Below are 21853 nucleotides of genomic sequence, written 5' to 3'. Positions count from 1 at the left end.
AAGGACGAGTAAGTGTATTTAATAAAAGTTTATTAGAGATACACGTCACAGGAAGAGCAACTCTCCCTTTTCCTGTTTACGTCTTCAGTAACAGTCAGCAACGTTCATACAGCGACTGAGGGTCAGACACGTTTCCTCAAACAGGAGCCCAACTACAGATCAGGTTTGTTTTACACAGAGAAAGCCTGAACAAAGAGGCGCATCTGAGGACAGCTGCGTCTTCTCTTCCCGTGTTCAACATGTGTTGAAGCTGCGACAACCACAGACGCATCGTCGTGTTGGACATGTTGGACATGTTGGACGCGTTGACAGGCTCACGCAGCCTGTCAACGCGTCCGCGTCCTCCCCCAGGACTACTCGTTACTATTACCACATCAGTACTCACTGTGGGACCACACCCATCTTACAGCTCGGTTCTGACCCAAGCCAGCTGCAGCTAGAAAGGTGAAGCACGATCAGCTTTGGACAAACGCAACCTGACGTGACGTTGCGGCGGCCAGTGATGTAAACTGTCGATGTGATCAGCAGCATGAATCAGCAGAGACACAAAGAATAGAGTCTAACATGATGCTTCACTTGTGTTCTCTCACTTTGGTCTTGTGCTTCAGTTGAAAACTGATCTTATGATCGGCTTCACATCCTGGTTATTTCATATTATTTTTAATTTGTCGATGAGGATCATCGATCGCTCGAAGGACCTGCCTGCTGGTAGCAGAGCAACATAGCAGCGTCACCTGCGTTGTTCAGTTTGACAGACTGATTTGAGATGCATACGGTCACCCTCTGGATCTGTGGGGGTTAAAGTTCACGACGTTACATCACACAAACTATGGAGGGACCATCCCACACTGCCCCACAACCCTGCAGCTAATCACCAACGCCCGCTGCTGTTGAAATGAATAGTTGCCTGTTAATATTGAGTTGATGTGCAGATGAATGATCTGTGTTTCCTCTGCAGACGACAGTGTGTGTGAGCTGAGCAGCATGAATCAGTGTGAGGACAGAGAGGAGAGAGTCCCTCCCTCTAAAACCAGTCTGTGTGGGGAGCATGAAGCTCAGAGGTGAGACCACCATCTCTACCTGTCCACCACTCACATCACTCCACCATCATTATTCACACTCAAAGCTCTGTGTGTGTTGTGTTAAAGCCCAGAACAGCAGAGACCAGACTCTGCTGGACCTGGACCTGGACCTGGACCTGGACCTGAGCCCAGCTGTGTGTCCTTTAAGAGTGACTGGTCAAACGAGCGCTACATTGACTTTAAAGGAGAACAGCCCTCTGCTGCACAGAGGTAAGCTGTTAATATCACCTTATATATCTATATGTGTGGCGTGTCAAACATATATATCAGTTTGTTTTCAGCATCGTTCTGACGGGAAATTAAATGTGTGAGAGGCTCAAATTTAATTTCTACTCTGTGGCTACAATTCACCAGCTCACAGTCTGTCATTTGAAGTTTTCCTCGTCTTCAAGAAGTGTGTAGGCATGGGTCAGAGTTAACTTACAGTTTAGTTCACTCAGCTCTTCCTTCAGCTTTGTTTTTACACATCACAAGTTCTGTGTAGAAAGTGGCGTACGCCTTTTTCAGCCCGTGACGTAAGTACACAACTTTTATAAACGAGACCACATATTCTGCTGAACTGGAACTAGAACCTGGTTCTGAACCAGCTGTGTGTCTTGAAGGACTGTTTTTTTACCTCTTGTTTGACAGGATTCAGTAAATCAGTGACTTTGTTCTGGTTTGGTTCAATATTTGATGAGAAAATGAAGCGATGATCCACAGACTGAAATCATTCAGCTTCATGTTTTATTGAACTCTGGTGTGTTGATCCTTTTCTTGTTGATAGCTGCTAGTTTCTCCAGCAGCTTCTGTGTCTGAAGAATAAAAAGATCATTTCAATCCTTGGTGGTCTTCCTCTCTGTCTAACAGGATCTATAGGAGACCAGACTCTGCTGGACCTGGACCTGGACCTGGACCTGAGCCCAGCTGTGTGTCCTTTAAGAGTGACTGGTCAAACAAGCGCCTCATTGACTTTAAAGGAGAACAGCCCTCTGCTGCACAGAGGTAAGCTGTTAATATCATTAAAATGTGACTGCTTCATGTTTTAACTGTTAATTATCCAGAGAAGTTTTTTAAAGCTGTCAGTTTGTTTTCAGCATCGTTCTTCTTCACTCACATTTATATTGTCACATCTGAAAGCTGCCCAGTTTAACCAGTCTGCAGCTCTGCTCTCCAGTTGAACTTTTCCTCCACACACTCGTTCTGACTGTTGTCTGATGACTGCATGAGTATAAAACACATTTCACCGAGGCTAACAGATGCTATCTGCTAACGAAGGCTAACCCTGATTCCACAGAGTTCCTCCATCAAATCATCATTTTCCAGTGTTGATTTGAAGGAGTCTGTCGATGCAGAGAAGAATGTTATGGATCACTATTTCCTGCCCGAGCTCAAAGAGGAGACAGTGCACACCTTTACCTCAGCTCAAACATGTGTGGTGTGTCAAACAAGCTAAAAGAGAAAAATACATTTTATTGTGTGACAGAAACAACCAGACCAACTTGTTCCTGTTTGCTAACATGTAGCTCAGAGAAGAAGTTGTGTCCTTCATTTGACACAGTTCAGTGTGAAATCACCCTCAGGTTTGTTTGATCCACTTCTCTCTGGGTTTCTCTCTGGGTTTCTCATCATGTTTCACTCACTTCACCTGCTGCAAGTTTATTGTGACTCACCAGTTTGTGCTGAACAAGTAGCATCGTATTAGCTTGTGTGAGCTGTGCATTGCTGTCCACAGTATTATAGAGGTCAACAAGAGCTGAACGGCCCAAACCAGACAAGCTGCTGAACCAACACAGTAAACTGAAATCTGTACAGAACTCAGACTGAACTGTTGATTCACAGTGGGATCAGCAGTACCATCAACACGTTACTGTCAGGGGAAACCATCTGATTCAATGTCGTCAGCAACACTTTGACTTATGGTGATTTATTGAATATGTTTGATATATTCAAGTATCACAGCCCAATATGTCAGATTACCATACCATCATATTTGAGTTTTCAGTGTTTCCACTGGTCACTTCCAGCTTCACAGCTCAGAATCACTATTTTAACTGGATGATTATCCTGACTCGTAGCTGCTAACCAGCTTTTCACCGTGTGGAACAACTCTTCTGTGAAGAGAACAAGAAGATGGTCGTAGTAACGTAACATTAACAGAGACTTTTAATTAATTTCTCTGGCAGCAGCTTTCTTTCTCCGTCTTCTCTCAGACAGCGAGATAACCTTCAAAGACCTGGAACAGTTTCTGGGGCGCCTGACTCTCCTGTATTTATCTTATTTTTCCTCCCCCACTCTATCAGTCAGCATCAAGCGTCATACATCATGTTATTCAGGAGAACCTGAAGTTTCACTTTGCCTCTGGTAAATGGTAAATGGACTTGCATTTCTATAGTGTTTTTCAAGTCTACTGACCGCTCAAAGTGCTTTACAACACTTGTCACATTCACACATTCACACTCTGATGGCAGAAGCTGCCATGTGAGGTCCCGACTGCTCATCAGGAGCAATTTGGGTTCAGTATCTTGCTCAAGGATTCTTCAACATGCCGTTTTAGAGTGATTAACTATTTAATTTACTGAGCATGTAGATCTGTCCAAAAAAGTTCAGTAAACATCAAATGTTTTAAATCATAAATATAGAAATATCTATGATCCATTGAACATGAGGCATGTGTGTAAATGTGACCGGTACAGAATCAGATGTATCTGACACTGATCGACCCGTCACCGGTCATAGCCTGTCATGATAAACACTGGCTGACTCTGGTACCTGGCTGTTCGATCGGTGCATCTCTAGTAATTCTTAATGATTCCTCCACAGAGTCGAGCAGGAGAGCTCAGAGGTTTCCAATGGTCAGTCTGCTCAGCAACATCAACACCTGGACTCAATATTTATGGTATGTACATGTACAAGCCTGATTCCAGGCAAAGGTAGGACAATGTGTAAAAGGTAGATAAAAAACGAATGCATCCATCCATCTGTGTCCGCTTTTCCAGGGTCGGGTGGCAGCAGGCTAAGTAGTGTATTCCTGCTTAGTCCTTCTCCCAGTAACTCTTTCCAGCTCCTCCTGGGGATCCCCAGTCATTCCCAGGTCACATCAGATATGCCAGTCTACAGAGGAAAGTCATCGACCACTTGTATCTGTGATCTTATTCTTTCAGTCACTACCCACAATTGATGACCGTAGGTGATGGTCATGAATTGTGGTGCTGATCCTCATAGCGACCACTTCGGGCCTGTCTGCTTCAGGAGACCCCTGGGCTAACCAAGCCAGAAAGGCCTCCTCCTCCAGTTTGTCACCACTGGTGTCCACAAGTGGCTACAATGGACTGTAGAAGACTGTTTGTCCACGCAGTTTGAAGTGGTGAACCTCGCCCCGTCATTTCTTGTAAACGACTGAGCCTTTCGTGGATGTCCTTTTTATACCCAGTCATGATACAGTCCCCTGTTACCAGTTAGCCTGTTTACCTGTGGACTGATCCAAACAGGTGTTTTAGGAGCATTTTGCTGCAACTTTAGTCTTTAGTTGCCCCTGTCATAACTTGTTGCCTGTTGCTGCCATCAAATGCAGAATAATATACATTTGCAAAAATTAGTGATGATGAGACTCCTACTCAACATTAAATACATCGTCTCTGAAATCATTGCATTCTGTTTTATGTTTAACACAACATCCTAACCTTTTTGGAATCAGAGTTCAACAACTACTTTTACATCTGTGGTGTTCATAATAATCTCCATTCTGCTTAATACATGAGTGGGTTGTCAATCTGTCCAACATGGATCTGATGTTTGGTTCCATGATTTTAGTTTGATCGTCTCATTCATATAATATTCTGTTCCAGCTGCTGGAGGACAACATTGTCAGTTTTGTGAAGAACGAGCTGAAGAAGATCCAGAAGGCTCTAAGTTCAGATTACCCAGAATGCATAGAAAGTCAGAATGAGGATGAGGAGATGTTGGACGGTGAAGATGAAGAGCAGAAGAGGAGCAGCAGAGAGGCATTTCTGAAGATCACACTGAACTTCCTGAGGGGAATGAAGCAGGAGGATCTTGCTGACTGTCTGCAGAGCAGTAAGAGGATTTCTCTAAAGATTTAACATGTTGGATCAATGAGACGTTTACTGAAGTCTCAACAGATGGACAAAAATATCTTCATATACTGATTCTTTGAGGAAGTAAAATGTTGAAATATTGAATCTATAATTTATTAATGAATCTTATTTGTCTTTTGCTTAATCAGGACATCTTGCTCCAGTTTGTCGACGTAAACTCAAATCTAACCTTCAGAAGAAGTTCCAGTGTGTGTTTGAGGGGATCGCTAAAGCAGGAAACCCAACCCTTCTGAATCAGATCTACACAGAGCTCTACATCACAGAGGGAGGGACTGCAGAGGTCAATGATGAACATGAGGTCAGACAGATTGAAGCAGCATCCAGGAAACCAGACAGACCAGAAACAATAATCAGACAAGAAGACGTCTTTAAAGCCTCACCTGGAAGAAATGAACCAATCAGAACAGTGATGACAAAGGGAGTGGCTGGCATCGGGAAAACAGTCTTAACACAGAAGTTCACTCTGGACTGGGCTGAAGACAAAGACAACCAGGACATACAGTTCACATTTCCATTCACCTTCAGAGAGCTGAATGTACTGAAGGAGAAAAAGTTCAGCTTGGTGGAACTTGTTCATTACTTCTTCACTGAAACCAAAGAAGCAGGAATCTGCAGCTTTGAAGATTTCCAGGTTGTGTTCATCTTTGACGGTCTGGATGAGTGTCGACTTCCTCTGGACTTCCTCAACACAAAATCCTGACTGATGCCACAAAATCCACCTCAGTGGATGTGCTGCTGACAAACCTCATCAGGGGAAACCTGCTTCCCTCTGCTCGCCTCTGGATAACCACACGACCTGCAGCAGCCAATCAGATCCCTCCTGGGTGTGTTGACATGGTGACAGAGGTCAGAGGGTTCACTGACCCACAGAAGGAGAAGTACTTCAGGAAGAGATTCAGAGATGAGGAGCAGGCCAGCAGAATCATCTCCCACATCAAGACATCACAAAGCCTCCACATCATGTGCCACATCCCAGTCTTCTGCTGGATCACTGCTACAGTTCTGGAGGATGTGATGAAGACCAGAGAGGGAGGACAGCTGCCCAAGACCCTGACTGAGATGTACATCCACTTCCTGGTGATTCAGTCCAAAGTCAAGAACGTCAAGTATGATGGAGGAGCTGAGACAGATCCACACTGGACTCCAGAGAGCAGGAAGATGATTGAGTCTCTGGGAAAACTGGCTTTTGAGCAGCTGCAGAAAGGAAACCTGATCTTCTATGAATCAGACCTGACAGAGTGTGGCATTGATATCAGAGCAGCCTCAGTGTACTCAGGAGTGTTCACACAGATCTTTAAAGAGGAGAGTGGACTGTACCAGGACATAGTGTTCTGCTTCGTCCATCTGAGTGTTCAGGAGTTTCTGGCTGCTCTTTATGTCCGTCTGACATTCATCAACTCTGGAGTCAATCTGCTGGCAGAAGAACAAACAAGATCCAAGACGTCTGAAACAAGAACAGAAGAATCTGCAGAGACACACCTCTACCAGAGTGCTGTGGACGAGGCCTTACAGAGTCCAAATGGACACCTGGACTTGTTCCTCCGCTTCTTCCTGGGTCTTTCTCTGCAGACCAATCAGAAACTCCTACAAGGTCTGCTGACAGACAGAGGAATTATCTCACAGACCAATCAGGAAACAGTCCAGTTCATCAAGAAGAAGATCAGTGAGAATCTGTCTCCAGAGAAAAGCATCAATCTGTTCCACTGTCTGAATGAACTGAATGATGGTTCTCTAGTGGAGGAGATCCAACAGTCCCTGAGTTCAGGACGTCTCTCCTCAGATAAACTGTCTCCTGCTCAGTGGTCAGCTCTGGTCTTCATCTTACTGTCATCAGAAGAAGATCTGGACGTGTTTGACCTGAAGAAATACTCTGCTTCAGAGGAGGCTCTTCTGAGGCTGCTGCCAGTGGTCAAAGCCTCCAACAAAGCTCTGTAAGTAGAATTTATTGATGAATAAATACTATCTGCTGTTTTTCAGCAGGAGATACGAATGAAAATGTATTATTTGTTTCCTTGCTGTTGTCTCTCCAGGCTGAGTGGCTGTAACCTGTCGGAGAGAAGCTGTGAAGCTCTGTCCTCAGTTCTCAGCTCTCAGTCCTCCAGTCTGAGAGAGCTGGACCTGAGTAACAACAACCTGCAGGATTCAGGAGTGAAGCTGCTGTCTGTTGGTTTGAAGAGTCCTCACTGTACACTGGAGAGTCTCAGGTCAGGATTCATTAACCCATTCAACTGATGACCATTTCAAGTCTGATTTATATAAGTAGACAGCCAGCTAACCTGTAGTAATGTGTCTGCTCATTTAATTTGTCAAAATACATTTAACTTTACTGTGGAGGTAGTGTCCAGACTCAGAGAATTACTTTCCACAAGAATTTTTCATCATTTTCTCTTGTTTTTGCTTTTATTGTTAAATTATTATTATCAGGGACAGTTTCAAATATTCTGAATTTGTATCTGGACCAAAAGTCATCTCAAGAAAAACAAACATAACATACAGCAAAGAAGGGCTGTGAGATATGGCAAAAACATATTATCTAAATCATTGTTTTCCATATTGATCACTATCAATATTCATCATAATATATAATTTGATAATTCTGCCAATCTGAAGAATATCCTGAAGCCTGAAGAAGCCAGAGGGATCAGTGGTAAAACTTTAGATTGTAGTTTATTAAGATAAAAATAGAAAGAACAACATAAACATCCAACTGTGTAAATATAGTTTGTTTTAGAAAAGACAAAGTGTCGTTTTTAGAAAAGACAAAGTGCTTTCTGGACAAGAACAACTGTATGGGCGCTGTTTTCCTGGATCTAAAAAAGGCATTTGACACTGTTGACCACAGAGTTCTTCTGGCAAAGCTAACTCGCTTTAACTTCTCCACTTAAGCCAACAGGTGGATGACTTCTTATTTATCCAACAGAAAACAATGTGTTGTGGTCAACGGTGTCAAATCCATGTACTTAGAATGTCCAGTGGGGGTTCCTCAAGGCTCTGTACTTGGGCCTGTTTTATTTTCTTTATATATTAATGATCTTCCTGACATATGTAGAAATGTCTGTATTCAAATGTACGCAGATGATACAGTTGTTTTTACTCCAGCGAAAAACGTGGATGAAGCTGCCCGGATTCTTACCTCTGAGTTGGCCCATATACAGGACTGGCTTATGAGATCTTGCCTGCTGTTAAACACCAAAAAAAACATGTGTATGATGTTCTCTAAGCCTGCAGCTAAAACTACACATTCTAATATATTTTTGGGTGATGACGAACTTCCACTGGTGCAAGAATATAAATACCTAGGCGTCACTCTGGATTCGACTTTGTCTTTTAGGAGCCACATCAAAAAAATATCCAACACCATTAAATTTAACCTGAGCAACTTTAGACAGATAAGGCCATCTCTAAATGGTAGTGCTGCTTTAATGTTCCTTCACTCAATGATATTCTCTCACATGGATTACTGTATAACAAGTTGGTCTTTTTCCGGAGCCACTGCACTCAAGCCAATTGAATCCCTATATAAAAAAGCAGTTAAAATTTTAGACAAAAAGCCATTCTCATATCACTACTGTAGAATTCTCCCCAAGTATAAATTACTAAGTTTTGAAAATTTTAAGAAGTTTAAAATAGCTTGTCTAATGTTCAAAGTCCTTCATGGACTGGCACCACCGCCACTTAATGATAATATTAAACTGAGGGTGGTCAGCCCCTCCACTACTCGAGTCACCAGAGCCGCTGCCAGAGGTGACTGTGAGGTTCCTCCTCGACGAACTACTTTTGGCCAAAATATCATATAGAGGTAGTATACTGTGGAACAGCCTACCCACCTCAATTAGAGAGAGTCCCAGTTTATTAACATTCAAGGGACGCTTGAAGGTGTGGCTTCGATCTAGTCAGATTTGCGATCATCAACCCACTGTGATCAGTATGCGATGACATCTTGGGCTTTTGTGAAACACTTTTATCACTATACACATTTTTACACATTTCCGGGTTAATGTGCAATATCCCTGTTTGTAGTAATGTCTCTCTGTTTTTTTTGGGGTTTTTTTGTTTTGTCTGTTTTGTTTTTCCTCTCGTCTGTGTTCTCTCTGCTGAGTTTTCTCTGTCCTTCTTTCCTCTTTTTTAACATGTACCTGCCAAGGGACAACGGTTGGAAATTAGCCTGTGGCTACAAACCGGCATATTTACATGTAAATGTTTATTAATATGCACTGTCCCTTTTAAATAAATAAAAGAAAAGCAAAAGAAAAGATAGTTTGGTTTAGAATATATTTCGTAATTAAATAATAAACTGAATAACATCTAAATTTAAACTTTTCAATCACGTTTTATCTGCCTAAAAAAAACAGCTGTCTTGTCTTGTAACTTATTAAAATAATGTAGATAAAAGTAAAAAATGTGGCTAATTTTAAGACTAACGTGGGAAAGCATTTTCATTCTCAGAGTGGTCACTGGGATGCAGTGGCGAACCGTGCCTATCAGAACTGGGCCTTTTGGCAAAATATAATATTACTGCTCCATCTTTAAAATTGCATTGTTCTAGTTATGCACACAGCCACACACACACACGCACACAGACACACACACAGCCACACACACGCACACAGACACACACAGCCACAGCCACGCACACACAGCCACACAAACAGCCACACACACACACAGCCACACACACACACACACACTATCGGACGTCAGGTAGACAGTCACTTTATGAACAATCATTTAACAAGTGTGTGGAAACAAAATGCAACCAGTTCAACGAGATGCAACACTGTAGCAAAACCAGTAATAAATCAGTTCCACTCACCAGTGACGTTCACCTGAAGATGAAATCCATCCTCCTGTCCTTTTGGATGAATTTTTCAATAATTTCATTTAACAGTCGTCTTGAAAAAAGGGCACTGACAATAAATCCGCGTCAGTATCATCTCCACCTGCTGTATCAATATCAGCTCCACCTGCTGCATCAATATCATCTCCACCTGCTGTATCAATATCATCTCCACCTGCTGTATCAATATCATCTCCACCTGCTGCATCACTATCATCTCCACCTGCTGTATCACTATCATCTCCACCTGTTGCCATATTCAACGTTGGCCATCAATCACAACTCGCTAGTTAAGCTAGGTCTCGTGTGACTGAGCAAGCGGGCCTTCCAGAATACCCTGGAGCTGTAGAAAATCTTAAAGAATACGCCCATTGGCTACAAATCCAAATATGATTGGTTGATCAAATTGTCAATCCAAATGTACACTCTCATTACGTTTAATGTCAGGGCATTCTGTAAAGGAAATAGAATGCCCTGGATGGAGGATATTCTCCCCAGAGACACCGTAGAAAAATATCTGATTGGTTGAATTTCTTCCAACACAAAACCGCTCAGTGTATGGACAGAAAACTACAGAAACGAGTCGGCGTAATTTTATTTTATTTACAGAATTAATAAGATGCGTTTCTTTTTCATCTGAGGATTAGGGATGTCATGATTACAGTTTTCCTTAGTACGATTATTGTCAGAGAATTTATCACGATATTACGATAATCACGATTATTATGCGTTGATTGATTTCACAACTCTATTCATATGTTAAATCACATGAACACTCCTTAAAGGTCTTAAAGTTTCCTTTATTTCTATCTTTTGATGCCAACATAACAAAAACATATAGCAACAAAGTCAAGTAACCAAACAAGAGCTTTGTTTTGGCTGTAATGACTTATGTTGACTGTCAAAATATAATTATATTACTAATTATATGACCCAATATTTGTATTTGTATATTTAAGTATCTATTTATATAGGACCAATCATTAATCCCCCAGGAGAATTGTTTCAATTATTTAAGTCATCAATTGTCATCTATACCAGATGTTTAAGTTTATTTTTAATCATTTTAATCATTTGTCTAATATTATGTGGCCACATATAAAACTTATCTATTATTTTGGTTAATTTATTTTATGTTTAAATTACAATGACATAAACAAATTAGTAAAACATGAAACGGACTGGAAGCACAAGTGTACAAGCACTGGATCGAGCTGGAAGCACAAGCCCAACGTTTACGCACAGATGGGAGAAAGCAAAAGGAGGTAATGCTAAATGTTCACTGACTGAGTGAGGACCTTGACTACATGGCGTTTTCTTCTACAGGTCACTGCACACTGACACTGAGACTGTCCGACGACAAAAAAAAAAGAGAGAAAAAAGCGATCGACCTCACGCTGCACTGAAAGGCCAACCCGTGTCGTACTCGTACACAATTAAGTGCAAATGACACGCTAACATTTAATTTCCTACCAATTCAATGCAACGTTAGGAAAACATTGACGTATTTTAATGTTACTGTGTATTTACCTTTATTTTGGCAAACAAAGTTGGGTGGTTGTCCTGCAGGTGGTGAAACATATTAGATGTGTTTCCTCCTTTGACTGCAATTTTTTTATAACATGATTTACATGCTGGCACGTTTGGTCTTAACACGTTTGGTCGGGGGGAATAACTCTTCTGCCATTTTCCCCACAGGTACGCATCTCTTCTGCAACTTGCAGGGACCAAAACAAAGCAACACACGCGGGCGCGGCAACACGTGGGTGTTGCCTAACTTTGTTTTCGTTCCGTTTGAGTTGCCCTTAACTATGGTTCCAGCACAATATTTTCTGACGGTATTCAGGAAACGTTATGATCAATTAATCGTAGCGCTTACTACCGCAATTAATTGTGAAATCGAGTAATCGTGACATCCCTACTGAGGATTCCAGGGCCTTCTCTGAATACCTTGAAGGCCTTGAAGATTTGCCACTGCTGGGATGGATCCTTTTCAGGGGATGCAGAAGATTATTTGGTGTTTTGCTGAAGCACAAAAAATTAGAGATGTTTACTGTTATTATGAGAAGTGAAACATATACTTATCAGCCTCTGCTGGACTCTGTTTACTGATGATTAGTTAATGAGGAGAAGTGTTAATTTATTTGGAGACAGTCTGTTCTTGTATCTGACTCATCAGTCTCCTCAGATGATCTGCCATGTGTGTTGTTTTGTGTGTCTGCAGGCTGTCAGGCTGTCTGATCACAGAGGAAGGCTGTGCTTCTCTGGCCTCAGCTCTGAGCTCCAACCCCTCCCATCTGAGAGAGCTGGACCTGAGCTACAATCATCCAGGAGACTCGGGAGAGAAACTGCTGTCGGCTGGACTGAAGGATCCAGACTGGAGACTGGACACTCTCAGGTATGAAGAGTCAGTGTGATGGAGGAGGAAGAGTCTGATGAGTATGAGTGTGATATGAACAGTGACACATGTAAGAAGCCTTTTTCCTTTTATCAGAACATGAACACTGGTTCAACATGAAGAGGAGATACTTGTGTAGGAGGAGAACATCTCCAGGAACAAACATGATCATTGTTTCTTGGTAATAACTGAGTTTGAACAGATCTCTGCATGTTAAAGGAGCTGTCTGTCATTTTGAGAAAAATCCCTTTTTGTCCTCTTCACCAGGATAGAATCAGCTTCATCTCTGTACAGAGAGAAGTCCAGGACATGGTTAGCCTAGCTTAGCACAAAGACTGGAAGCAGGGGGAAACTGCTAGCCTAGCTCTATCAAAAGACATAACGAGGTGTGTGTGTTGTGAGGGAAATTGTCTCTTCAATACCTGCAGCACAGAGAGAAGAGCCACAGTGTCTCTGCAGTCTTCACACTGTCCTGACTTATATACTGTCAGCTAACAACAGAACAGCTGTTACACACTTCATGACAGGTGTTGATCATGTCTTCACCAAAGCAGTGACCCTTTGATGTTTGACTGGACAGTAACTGTCAACCTCTCTACCTTCCTGTTAACACCTGAGGCAAAGAGAACTGCCCCTCGGGCTTCCTGCAAGATGCCGGACGGGTCGGATGCTCAGCTTTTAGCTGGATCAGGCAGAAACACTGAGAGCGGGACTTGCTAGAATTGGTAGAGATATAAGAGACCTCAAGCAGGAACTCCATGACGAACTGATAACATTTAAAGACGAACTTAAAAGCGAGATGAGACAAGAAATCGCCACCCTCAGACGAGATATTGAACGCAAACTCATGGAAAGTAACAAGGAACTACAGGAACAAAAAACGATCATAACCGAAGCCCAGACTCACAAAGCGGAGTTGGAAGAGCTCAGCATGGAAGCAAATTATTTTCTAGAGAAGATGGAAAAACAGACACGCCAGATGCAGGACAAAATTACGGATCTAGAAATGAGGTAGCGGAGGAACAATGTCCAGATTTTTGGCCTTGAGGACACAGAAGGAAGCTCTGTCACCGACTACCTGGATCAACTACTTACAAAAGAGTTGCCAATCTGTAAATCCAACGCGCCCACAGAGCTCTCTCACGAAAATTGAATCCAGGAGACACTCTGAGATCAATAATAGTTCATTTCCTTCAGTTTGAAATTAAGGAGATGGTCCTACATAAAGTATGGGAAAAGAAGGGGTTGCAGGTGGGCGATTAAAAAAAAATCAATTTTGACCACGACTACCCCACCGAGGTTGTCCAAAAACACAAAACGTACCAAATTATTAAGAAGACACTGGAAGACGTTACAATCAGCATATGTCGTCACAGGTAACAAGCTAACTATCGCAAAGTGTTGTGCTAATGCTGGGTACAGGCAGATTGCATCTTTATAGTTGGCCATATGATGTGACAGACTTAGGTTAATATTTCACCAGGTCCGAGGGCTAGAGGGATGTACACACAATGTACACTCATGAACTGATAACTTCTTTCTAGATATAGGTGATAGGTACAGAGTGTCCGAGTGTAAAACTGGAGCGGCAGATATATCAGATCATAACAGCCTGTAGGGCTGGGCGATTAATTGAATTTCGATTTTGGCTCCCCTCGATCATGAAAACAAGATAACCGTAATAAAACGATCATTCTGCCTCACGCCGTGTCTTGTGTGGTAAATGCAGCGAACCCTTCCATCTCCACCTGTGCACTCCGCTCCGCCCCTCCCCCGCCTGAACAGTTTCGCTTTCAGCCACACCGGTGCGTGTTGCCAGTGGGTGTTTGGAAAAAACGTGTAGAAGAAGACGGTAGAAGATGGCTGAAAGGAGCCTTTGGTCGGGAAGAAAGATCCAGCGAATTCTGTGGTGTGGAAACACTTCGGTTTCGAGGAGTCTGACTCGGAACAAACGAAGATATTGTGCAAGATATGTCACGCGACCGTGTCTGCACCTTAAGGGATCACGACCACTTTATTTAACCATTTAAAGTCCACACACAGAGTTATACATGACCAGGCAGTGAAGGAACAAAAAAAATGAAAAGCTCCTCGACTCCTGCCGCCGCCACACCGTTCTCAATTAAGGACACACTTTACAATGCCACCGCACATCTCCAGCTCCCGCAGGCATGGAGAAATAACGGATGCCGTCACATACATGATGCCAAAGACATGTGCCCTATCAACACCGTTAGCGAGCCGGGGTTCAATAAACTGATTAACACATTGGACAAGCGGTAGTAAGTGTTACCATCACGTCACCATTTCAGCAGAATTTCGCTGCCTGCCCTTTATGACGAATGTCGCGGAAAAGTTGCAAGAGAAGTGTCAACAGCATTATATTTTGCCACCACAACGGACCTATGGTTTTTTATTTTTACATATTATTTAATTCATTTTATTAATATATTTTTCTTATTTATTTGCATTTTTCTTGTTTTTCAGTTCAAACTTATCGTGTTCAAAGAAATACCAGAGTTAAAAGTTCAATAAATGCTTGTTCTCAAATCAATGAATAATCGTCTTTAATAATCGTGATTACAATATCAATCAAAATAATCGTGATTAAGATTTTTGCCATAATCGAGCAGCCCTAACAGCCTGTTTTTAAAAATACATCTAAATGCCAGAAAAAGACAAACAATCTGGAGACTTAATGTAGGAATACTGAATAATAAAGGGTTCACTCACAAGACCACGCCACAGTTTAACCTTAAGGTGGTTTATTTAAATTGGTAGAAGATTTTGGAAAGGATAGGATTCCTGTGCTGGAATGGCCTGGGTCCCTGTTCTGGAGGATCTTCTTGCCGTGGGATGGCGATGTGGAAGGCTGGGCTGCCGGTGATCCTGTGAGAGAGGCTAGTGGAGAAGGAGAGGGTCTGGGGGGGAGGGTTGTAAGAACTTGAGATGAACGGGAGAGAAATGGTTAGACTTGCATATATAGATTTCACAGGTGATTGAATCAGGGCGACGTAGGTGGTTGAGTTAATGCGGCGCAGGTGGTTAGGTTGATGAGTCACGGGTGGTTTGACTGGCTGGGCCTTTGTAGCAGATCAGCGAGGAGGAGTGGCGTGGTCCAGTTCCTGGACCTTAGTTATAATAACTGTCCGGGGAAAGTTAATAGCTAAAACCACTTTAATAAAAAGACTTAGAAGAGAAGCTCTGGTCCCAGAGCAACAAAACTCCGAGCAAAACGAATATGAAAACAGCTAGCAATAAATAGCAAACATAAAATTAAGGATCCAAACACCAACGAGACGATACATGAACCAGAAGATATAGAAAGAGTATTCCAGAGGTTCTGTGAAAAACTATATACACAACCAACTGCTGCAAATGAAGAAGAAATGAGGACCTTCTTAAATCAACTAGATCTTCTGTCGATTGGCACTTTCCAAAATGAAAGACTCACAGCAGACATTACAAGGGAAGATATTATCCAAGCAATAAATTCAATACATCTCCAGGGAGCGATGGCTACCCTGCAGAATGCTATAAGATTTATAAGGAGGAACTGTTACCAGCCCTCCAGACCTCTTTTAACTGGACCCTCAAAGAAAGCAAAATACCACCAACGTGGGCAGAAGCAATCATTTCAATCATCCCAAAACCAGGAAAGGAGAGGGACAGATGTGAAAGCTACAGACCGATCTCAATACTAAATAAAGATTATAAACCATATACGTCAATTATCTCTAAAAGAATAAACACCTTCATAGCAGAATTAATAGATGAAGATCAAACAGGATTCATATCAGGCCGTCAAACCCAAGACAGCATCAGACGAACTTTACACATAATGAGCAAAGACAAAGAGAAAAACAAAGCACTGTGTTGTTAGCATTGACGCTGAAAAGGCATTCGATTGTGTTCACTGGAAGTTTCTTTATCAGATATTAGAACGATTTGGATTCAATAATAAATCAATACAACTGATTAAAACACTCTACCAAAAACTTCTGCTAGAATTCAAATGAATGGAGATCTGACTGAGAAAATATATCTGCAGAGATCGACCAGACAGGGAGGCTGTTTGTCACCGACCTTGTTTGTGATTTTTATTGAGCCCTTAGCTCGAGCAGTACGAGAAAACCAAGAACTTAAAGGGTCACAACTGGAGGAGGAGAACATAAAATTGGGCTTTTCACTGATGACATCATCACTTTCCTCAGACAACCAAATACAACGCTCCCTAATTTGATGAAGCTTCTAGAAACATATGGCGATCTGTCAGGGTATAGATAGATAAATGTTTCCAAAACCCAGATTTTATCACTCAACTATACTCCAACAAAAGTGATCAGAGAGTCATACGACCTTAACTGGAATCTAAAGTCAATTCATTGTTTGTGTGTGAAGATCACTGAAAGCATCTCTGACCTGTGCACAGCAAATTATAACAACTTGGACGTGAAATAGACCTAGAGTCAGGTCCAGAGCTCTTCAGCTCCCCAAAGAGAGAGAGAGGTGCTACGAGCCTCCCAAAATGAAGGGAATACTATTATGCTGCTCAGCTGAGACCTGTGTACTGTTGGTGTAAGTCAGAATTCACAGCAACATGGAAAGATATAGAAAGAGAAGTGAACCAAATCCCAATTCAAAATATGATCAGAGACAATAAACTACACAAGGAAGTCAAAATGAATATGGATCCAATAACAGTACACACGTTAGACCTGTGGTTTAAAGTATTGTAAATATCTAAGATACAGAAAGATGTGAATATATTAAAATGGGCAGCAGACGATAGAAATGTCCTGCCTGTGAAGTCTGATCAAGGATTTAAGCAATGGTTAAAAAGGAATAACAGCTTGGTGTGTTCTGGTGAAGGAAGGGAGGCTGGAGAGTTTTGAAAACCTGAGAAGAAAGTATGAATCTGGAGCTCATGAAATCTACAGATATCTTCAACTAAAGGAATATTACAAAGAGGAAATCCAGCAGATTCTTCCAAAGAGATGAATGGTGTCATCCAAATCATAATGAAAGCAAACCAGGAAAGTGACATGAGAATAACTTCAGCATTATATCAAGGATGAGCACTAACGACAGTCATTCAACTGAATATATCAAGGTCACATGGGAAGAAGAACTCATGTAGAAACTTGAGAAGAAAGTTGGCATGATATGTGGAAGACTCACCATTCATCCACCAATTCATGGATCTGGAGGGAATTCTCATGGAAGAATCTGATCTGTTTCTTTATTACACCGAAAATGAAAAGCAGGCAGCTGCAGTCATCAGAAGTGTTGGAGAGAATGTGGGTCTGACCATGTCCATCGTTCTCATGTTCTCTGGAGATGTAACAAATAAGTGTATTGTGGGAAATGGTATGTAAGGTACTGCAGCTAATATTAGGATATGAGGTCCCAAAAGTAGTTTGGTGCTCCACTTATGTGAACTGTGGAAGGAAAAGGTTTTGGCACATGATGTATATCTGATTAAAATACTGCTAGTAGCAAGCAACAAAGCAAACACCAGGCAAGGAGGTGAGGAAGCACCGCCAACGGAGATCCAATGGCTGCAGCTGTCGAGGAGATCTTTGTGATGGAGACACTGACACATAAACTGAGACTCCAAGAAGCAGTTTGACAGGAAATGGACAAAATGGACACTTTAAGACTCAAAATGAGGACATGGGACTGGAATGATGATTAACAGACAAACACATTTTTGAGTGTTTAATACAAGACACTTCCCAAGCAGTGAATGTTCCTGCTGGTTGTGTTTGTTGGTTGTTACTATGTGACAATATCAATAAAGATTAAAGTGAAGAAAAAGAGAACTGCCCCTCATATGAGTTCTGTTCTGACCCTGACACCTCCCACAGCTCAGGAGAAGAGGCTCCGCCTCCTCTCACATCCTGATATGTTCTGATCCAAACACTGTGTGTGTGTGTGTGTCTGTGTGTGTCTCTGTGTGTGTGTCTGTGTGTGTTTGTGTGTGTCCATGCTCCTCCCCCTCCTCCTTCTCCTCCTCGTCCTCCTCCTCTTCCTCGTCCTCCTCCTCTTCCTCCTCCTGCTCTTGCTCCTCTTGCTCCTCCCCCTCCTCCTTGTCTTCCTCCTCTTCCTCCTCCTTCTCCTCCTCCTCCTCCTCTTCCTCCTCGTCCCCCTCCTCCTCCTCCTCCTCTTGCTCCTCTTGCTCCTCGTCCCCCTCCTCCTACTCTTCCTCCTCCTGCTCTTGCTCCTCTTGCTCCTCCCCTTGCTCCTCGTCCTCTTGCTCCTCATCCCCCTCCTCCTCCTCATCCTCCTCCTCTTCTTGCTCCTCCTCCTCTTGCTCGTCTTGCTCCTTGTCCCCCTCCTCCTCCTCTTCCTCCTGCCTCCTCCTCTTCCTCCTCCTCATCCTCCTCTTCCTCCTCCTCCTCCTCCTCTTGCTCCTCTTGCTCCTTGTCCCCCTCCTCCTCCTCTTCCTCCTGCCTCCTCCTCGTCCTCCTCTTCCTCCTGCCTCCTCCTCTTCCTCCTCCTGCTCCTCTTGCTCCTCGTCCCCCTCCTCCTCCTCCTCTTCCTCTTGCTCCTCGTCCTCCTCCTCCTCCTCTTGCTCCTCTTGCTCCTTGTCCCCCTCCTTCTCCTTCCCCTCCTCCTCCTCCTCCTTTTCCTCCTCCTGCTCCTGCTCCTCATCCTCCTCTTCCTCCTCCTCCTCTTGCTCCTTGTCCCCCTCCTCCTCCTTCTCCTCCTCCTTCTCCTCCTCCTCCTCTTCCTCCTCCTGCTCTTGCTCCTCTTGCTTCTCTTGCTCCTCGTCCCTCTCCTCCTCCTCCTCCTCCTCCTCCTCCTCCTCTTCCTTCTCCTCCTCTTCCTCCTCCTGCTCCTCGTCCCCCTCCTCCTCCCCTCCTCTTCCTCCTCCTCCTTCTCCTCCTCTTCCTCTTGCTCCTCCTCCTCCTCGTCCCCCTCCTCCTCTTCTTCCTTCTCCTCTTCCTCTTCCTCCTCCTCCTACACCTCCTCCTCCTTCTCCTCCTCTTCCTCCTCTTGCTCCTCCCCCCTACTCCTCTTCCCCCTCCTCTTCCCCCTTCTCTTCCTCCTCCTGCTCTTGCTCCTCGTCCCCCTCCTCATCCTCCTCTTCCTCCTCCTCCTCCTCCTCTTGCTCCTTGTCCCCCTCCTCCTCCTCTTCCTCCTGCCTCCTCCTCGTCCTCCTCTTCCTCCTGCCTCCTCCTCTTCCTCCTCCTGCTCCTCTTGCTCCTCGTCCCACTCCTCCTCCTCCTCTTCCTCTTGCTCCTCGTCCTCGTCCTCATCCTCCTCTTCCTCCTCCTCTTGCTCCTCTTGCTCCTTGTCCCCCTCCTTCTCCTTCCCCTCCTCCTCCTCCTCCTCCTCTTGCTCCTCTTGCTCCTTGTCCCCCTCCTTCTCCTTCCCCTCCTCCTCCTCCTCCTCTTCCTCCTCCTCTTCCTCCTCCTCCCCCTCCTCCTCCTCCTCCTCCTCCTCCTTTCAGGGTGGAGCCTGCTGGAGTCCGATGGTTGACACCAGGTCTGAGGAAGTGTGAGTGTGTTTTTACTTTGATTCATGAAAACAAAGCAGCTTCACACTGATGACATCACTCATTCACACCTGTGATGTCATCATCAGACTGTGACATCACTGGTTCAGATGTGTGATGTCATCATCAGACTGATGACAGATTAATAACTGCAGCTGTGTTGTGTCTTTTTCTCTCCATCAGATTCCTGTGAGCTCAGAGTCGACACAAACACAGTCAGCAGAGAGATCGGACTGTCTCACAGCAACAGGAGGATGATGTATGTGGAGGAGGTTCAGTCGTATCCTGATCATCCAGAGAGGTTTGACTGTCCTCAGCTGCTGTGTAGAACTGGTCTGACTGGTCGCTGTTACTGGGAGGTCGAGTGGTTCGGAAGAGTTTCTATATCAGTGAGTTACAGAGGAATCAGCAGGAGAGGAGACAGAGAGGACTGTGAGTTTGGAGCCAATGATCAGTCGTGGAGTCTGAACTGCTCTGATGGTGTTGGTTACTCTGTCAGACACAATAACAGATCAACTTCCATCACCTCCGGCTCCTTCTTCTCTGCCATCCGCTCTGCCCTCCAATCTCTCTCTGGTAGAGTAGCAGTGTATATGGACTGTCCTGCTGGCACTCTGTCCTTCTACAGAGTCTCCTCTGACACACTGATCCACCTCCACACCTTCAACACCACCTTCACTGAACCTCTTTGTCCTGGGTTTGGGTTCTGGTCTTTTTCCTCAGTGTCTCTGTGTCGTCTGTAGGACGGAGAGTCTCCTCCTGAACAGACTCAACTGTTGACAGTTACAGGAACCTTCAGGTTACTGTCATCAGTTCATTAGATGATTGTGACTCAGTCATTAATGTGAAAACATGATGTTCCTGTTGGAGTTGTTGAGGTGGAGCTCATGTTGAACTGTTTTGTACAGGACTGACACTGATGATTCATTCAGACCTGCTCTGATGACACTGAGCTCCACAGTCTGGTTAAACTCCACTGGAGTCGCTGTGGATGATGCTCGGAGCCACAAGTGCAACAAGTCTTCTGCATGTACGAGTGGAAACACGAGCCGTCTTTACAAACACCTAGTGAGAGTTCATCACACACATCCAGGAGCAGAAATGCACAGACTGCTGAGCTCGTAGTTCATCTCTTGTTTCCTCATCCACCTCAGCTGTGTTACAGAGTCAACTACAGGCTACATACATGGTTCATGAAGAAGAGGAAGCATTAGTCCGCTGATGGTTTCCATCTAAACATGGTGCAGTTTCAGAGTCACACTGTCCTCTGGACGGAAGATATTTTGGCTCATAATTCAAATAGAAAATGAAAAAGATCATTTTACTGCCCTACTAGGAAGAATTAGGCCTGAACTCAACTTTAAAACTGGAAATTTAAAATGTAAATGATGATGTGAAAATGTGAAGTGAGGACATGAGAAAAGGGAAATTTAAAATGGAAATGCTGGAAGTGAAAGCTGAAACTAAAGATGAAATGAAAACTGCTGATGAAATAAGACGAAGGACATCACATCAACATCAAACATGAAACTCAAAATGGGGAAGAGAAAAGCTTGAATGGAAAAAAGTAAATGTTGTTTTGCATTTTCATGTCAAGTCATTAATGAAATGAAGCCTCAGCTGTCATTTGAATGAACTTTGGTGAGAGACTTGAATCAGCTGATGGCTGTCATAGTAAAGAGGCAAATCACAAAGAAAAAAGCATTCAGCTCCTGATTTGAACACAAACTGTCTCCATCACTACATTTCTGTGGAAGCCATGAAATGCTCTTGTTAGCATTTATTATGTTATGAAACATCAACACGTCTTTCAACAGACCAATGTCACCAACCCGACCTCCCTGAAGACCAACATGTCCTGTGGTTTCAGTCTCAGAGTTTCTTCTTGTCCTTCAGCCACATGTGCTCCCTCACCTGCTCCTAGTTGCTCACATT

The 21853-nt window shown here is 43.5% G+C and overlaps 2 protein-coding genes across 2 annotated transcripts; both read left to right on the top strand.

Annotated features, from left to right (window-relative positions):
• The first annotated feature begins 4845 nt into the window (after positions 1-4845).
• LOC141011125 (protein NLRC3-like) lies at positions 4846-5879 on the top strand. The gene is made up of 2 exons (XM_073484362.1): positions 4846-5138; positions 5308-5879. The coding sequence occupies exons 1-2, from the start codon at positions 5021-5023 to the stop codon at positions 5877-5879; spliced, it is 690 nt and encodes a 229-aa protein (XP_073340463.1). The 5' UTR covers positions 4846-5020.
• Positions 5876-20681, top strand: LOC141010721 (protein NLRC3-like). The gene is made up of 6 exons (XM_073483807.1): positions 5876-7110; positions 7210-7383; positions 12241-12414; positions 19874-19920; positions 20102-20494; positions 20662-20681. The coding sequence occupies exons 1-6, from the start codon at positions 6014-6016 to the stop codon at positions 20679-20681; spliced, it is 1905 nt and encodes a 634-aa protein (XP_073339908.1). The 5' UTR covers positions 5876-6013.
• The last annotated feature ends 1172 nt before the right edge of the window (positions 20682-21853 follow it).

This window comes from Pagrus major, chromosome 16 (assembly GCF_040436345.1).
Source record: "Pagrus major chromosome 16, Pma_NU_1.0".
Taxonomy (NCBI): Eukaryota; Metazoa; Chordata; class Actinopteri; order Spariformes; family Sparidae; genus Pagrus; species Pagrus major.
Note: the sequence above shows the minus strand (reverse complement) of the source record. Positions and strands in the feature narration are given on the sequence as shown.

Bases quoted from the DNA above. Each gene is read 5' to 3' on its own strand.
- LOC141010721 (XM_073483807.1), top strand. From the start codon at position 6,014: ATGGTGACAGAGGTCAGAGGGTTCACTGACCCACAGAAGGAGAAGTAC. The intron at 7,111-7,209 runs GTAAGTAGAATT...TTGTCTCTCCAG, and splicing joins AAAGCCTCCAACAAAGCTCT to GCTGAGTGGCTGTAACCTGT. The intron at 20,495-20,661 runs GTAGAGTAGCAG...TGTCGTCTGTAG, and splicing joins TGCCCTCCAATCTCTCTCTG to GACGGAGAGTCTCCTCCTGA.
- LOC141011125 (XM_073484362.1), top strand. From the start codon at position 5,021: ATGTTGGACGGTGAAGATGAAGAGCAGAAGAGGAGCAGCAGAGAGGCA. The intron at 5,139-5,307 runs GTAAGAGGATTT...TTGCTTAATCAG, and splicing joins TGCTGACTGTCTGCAGAGCA to GACATCTTGCTCCAGTTTGT.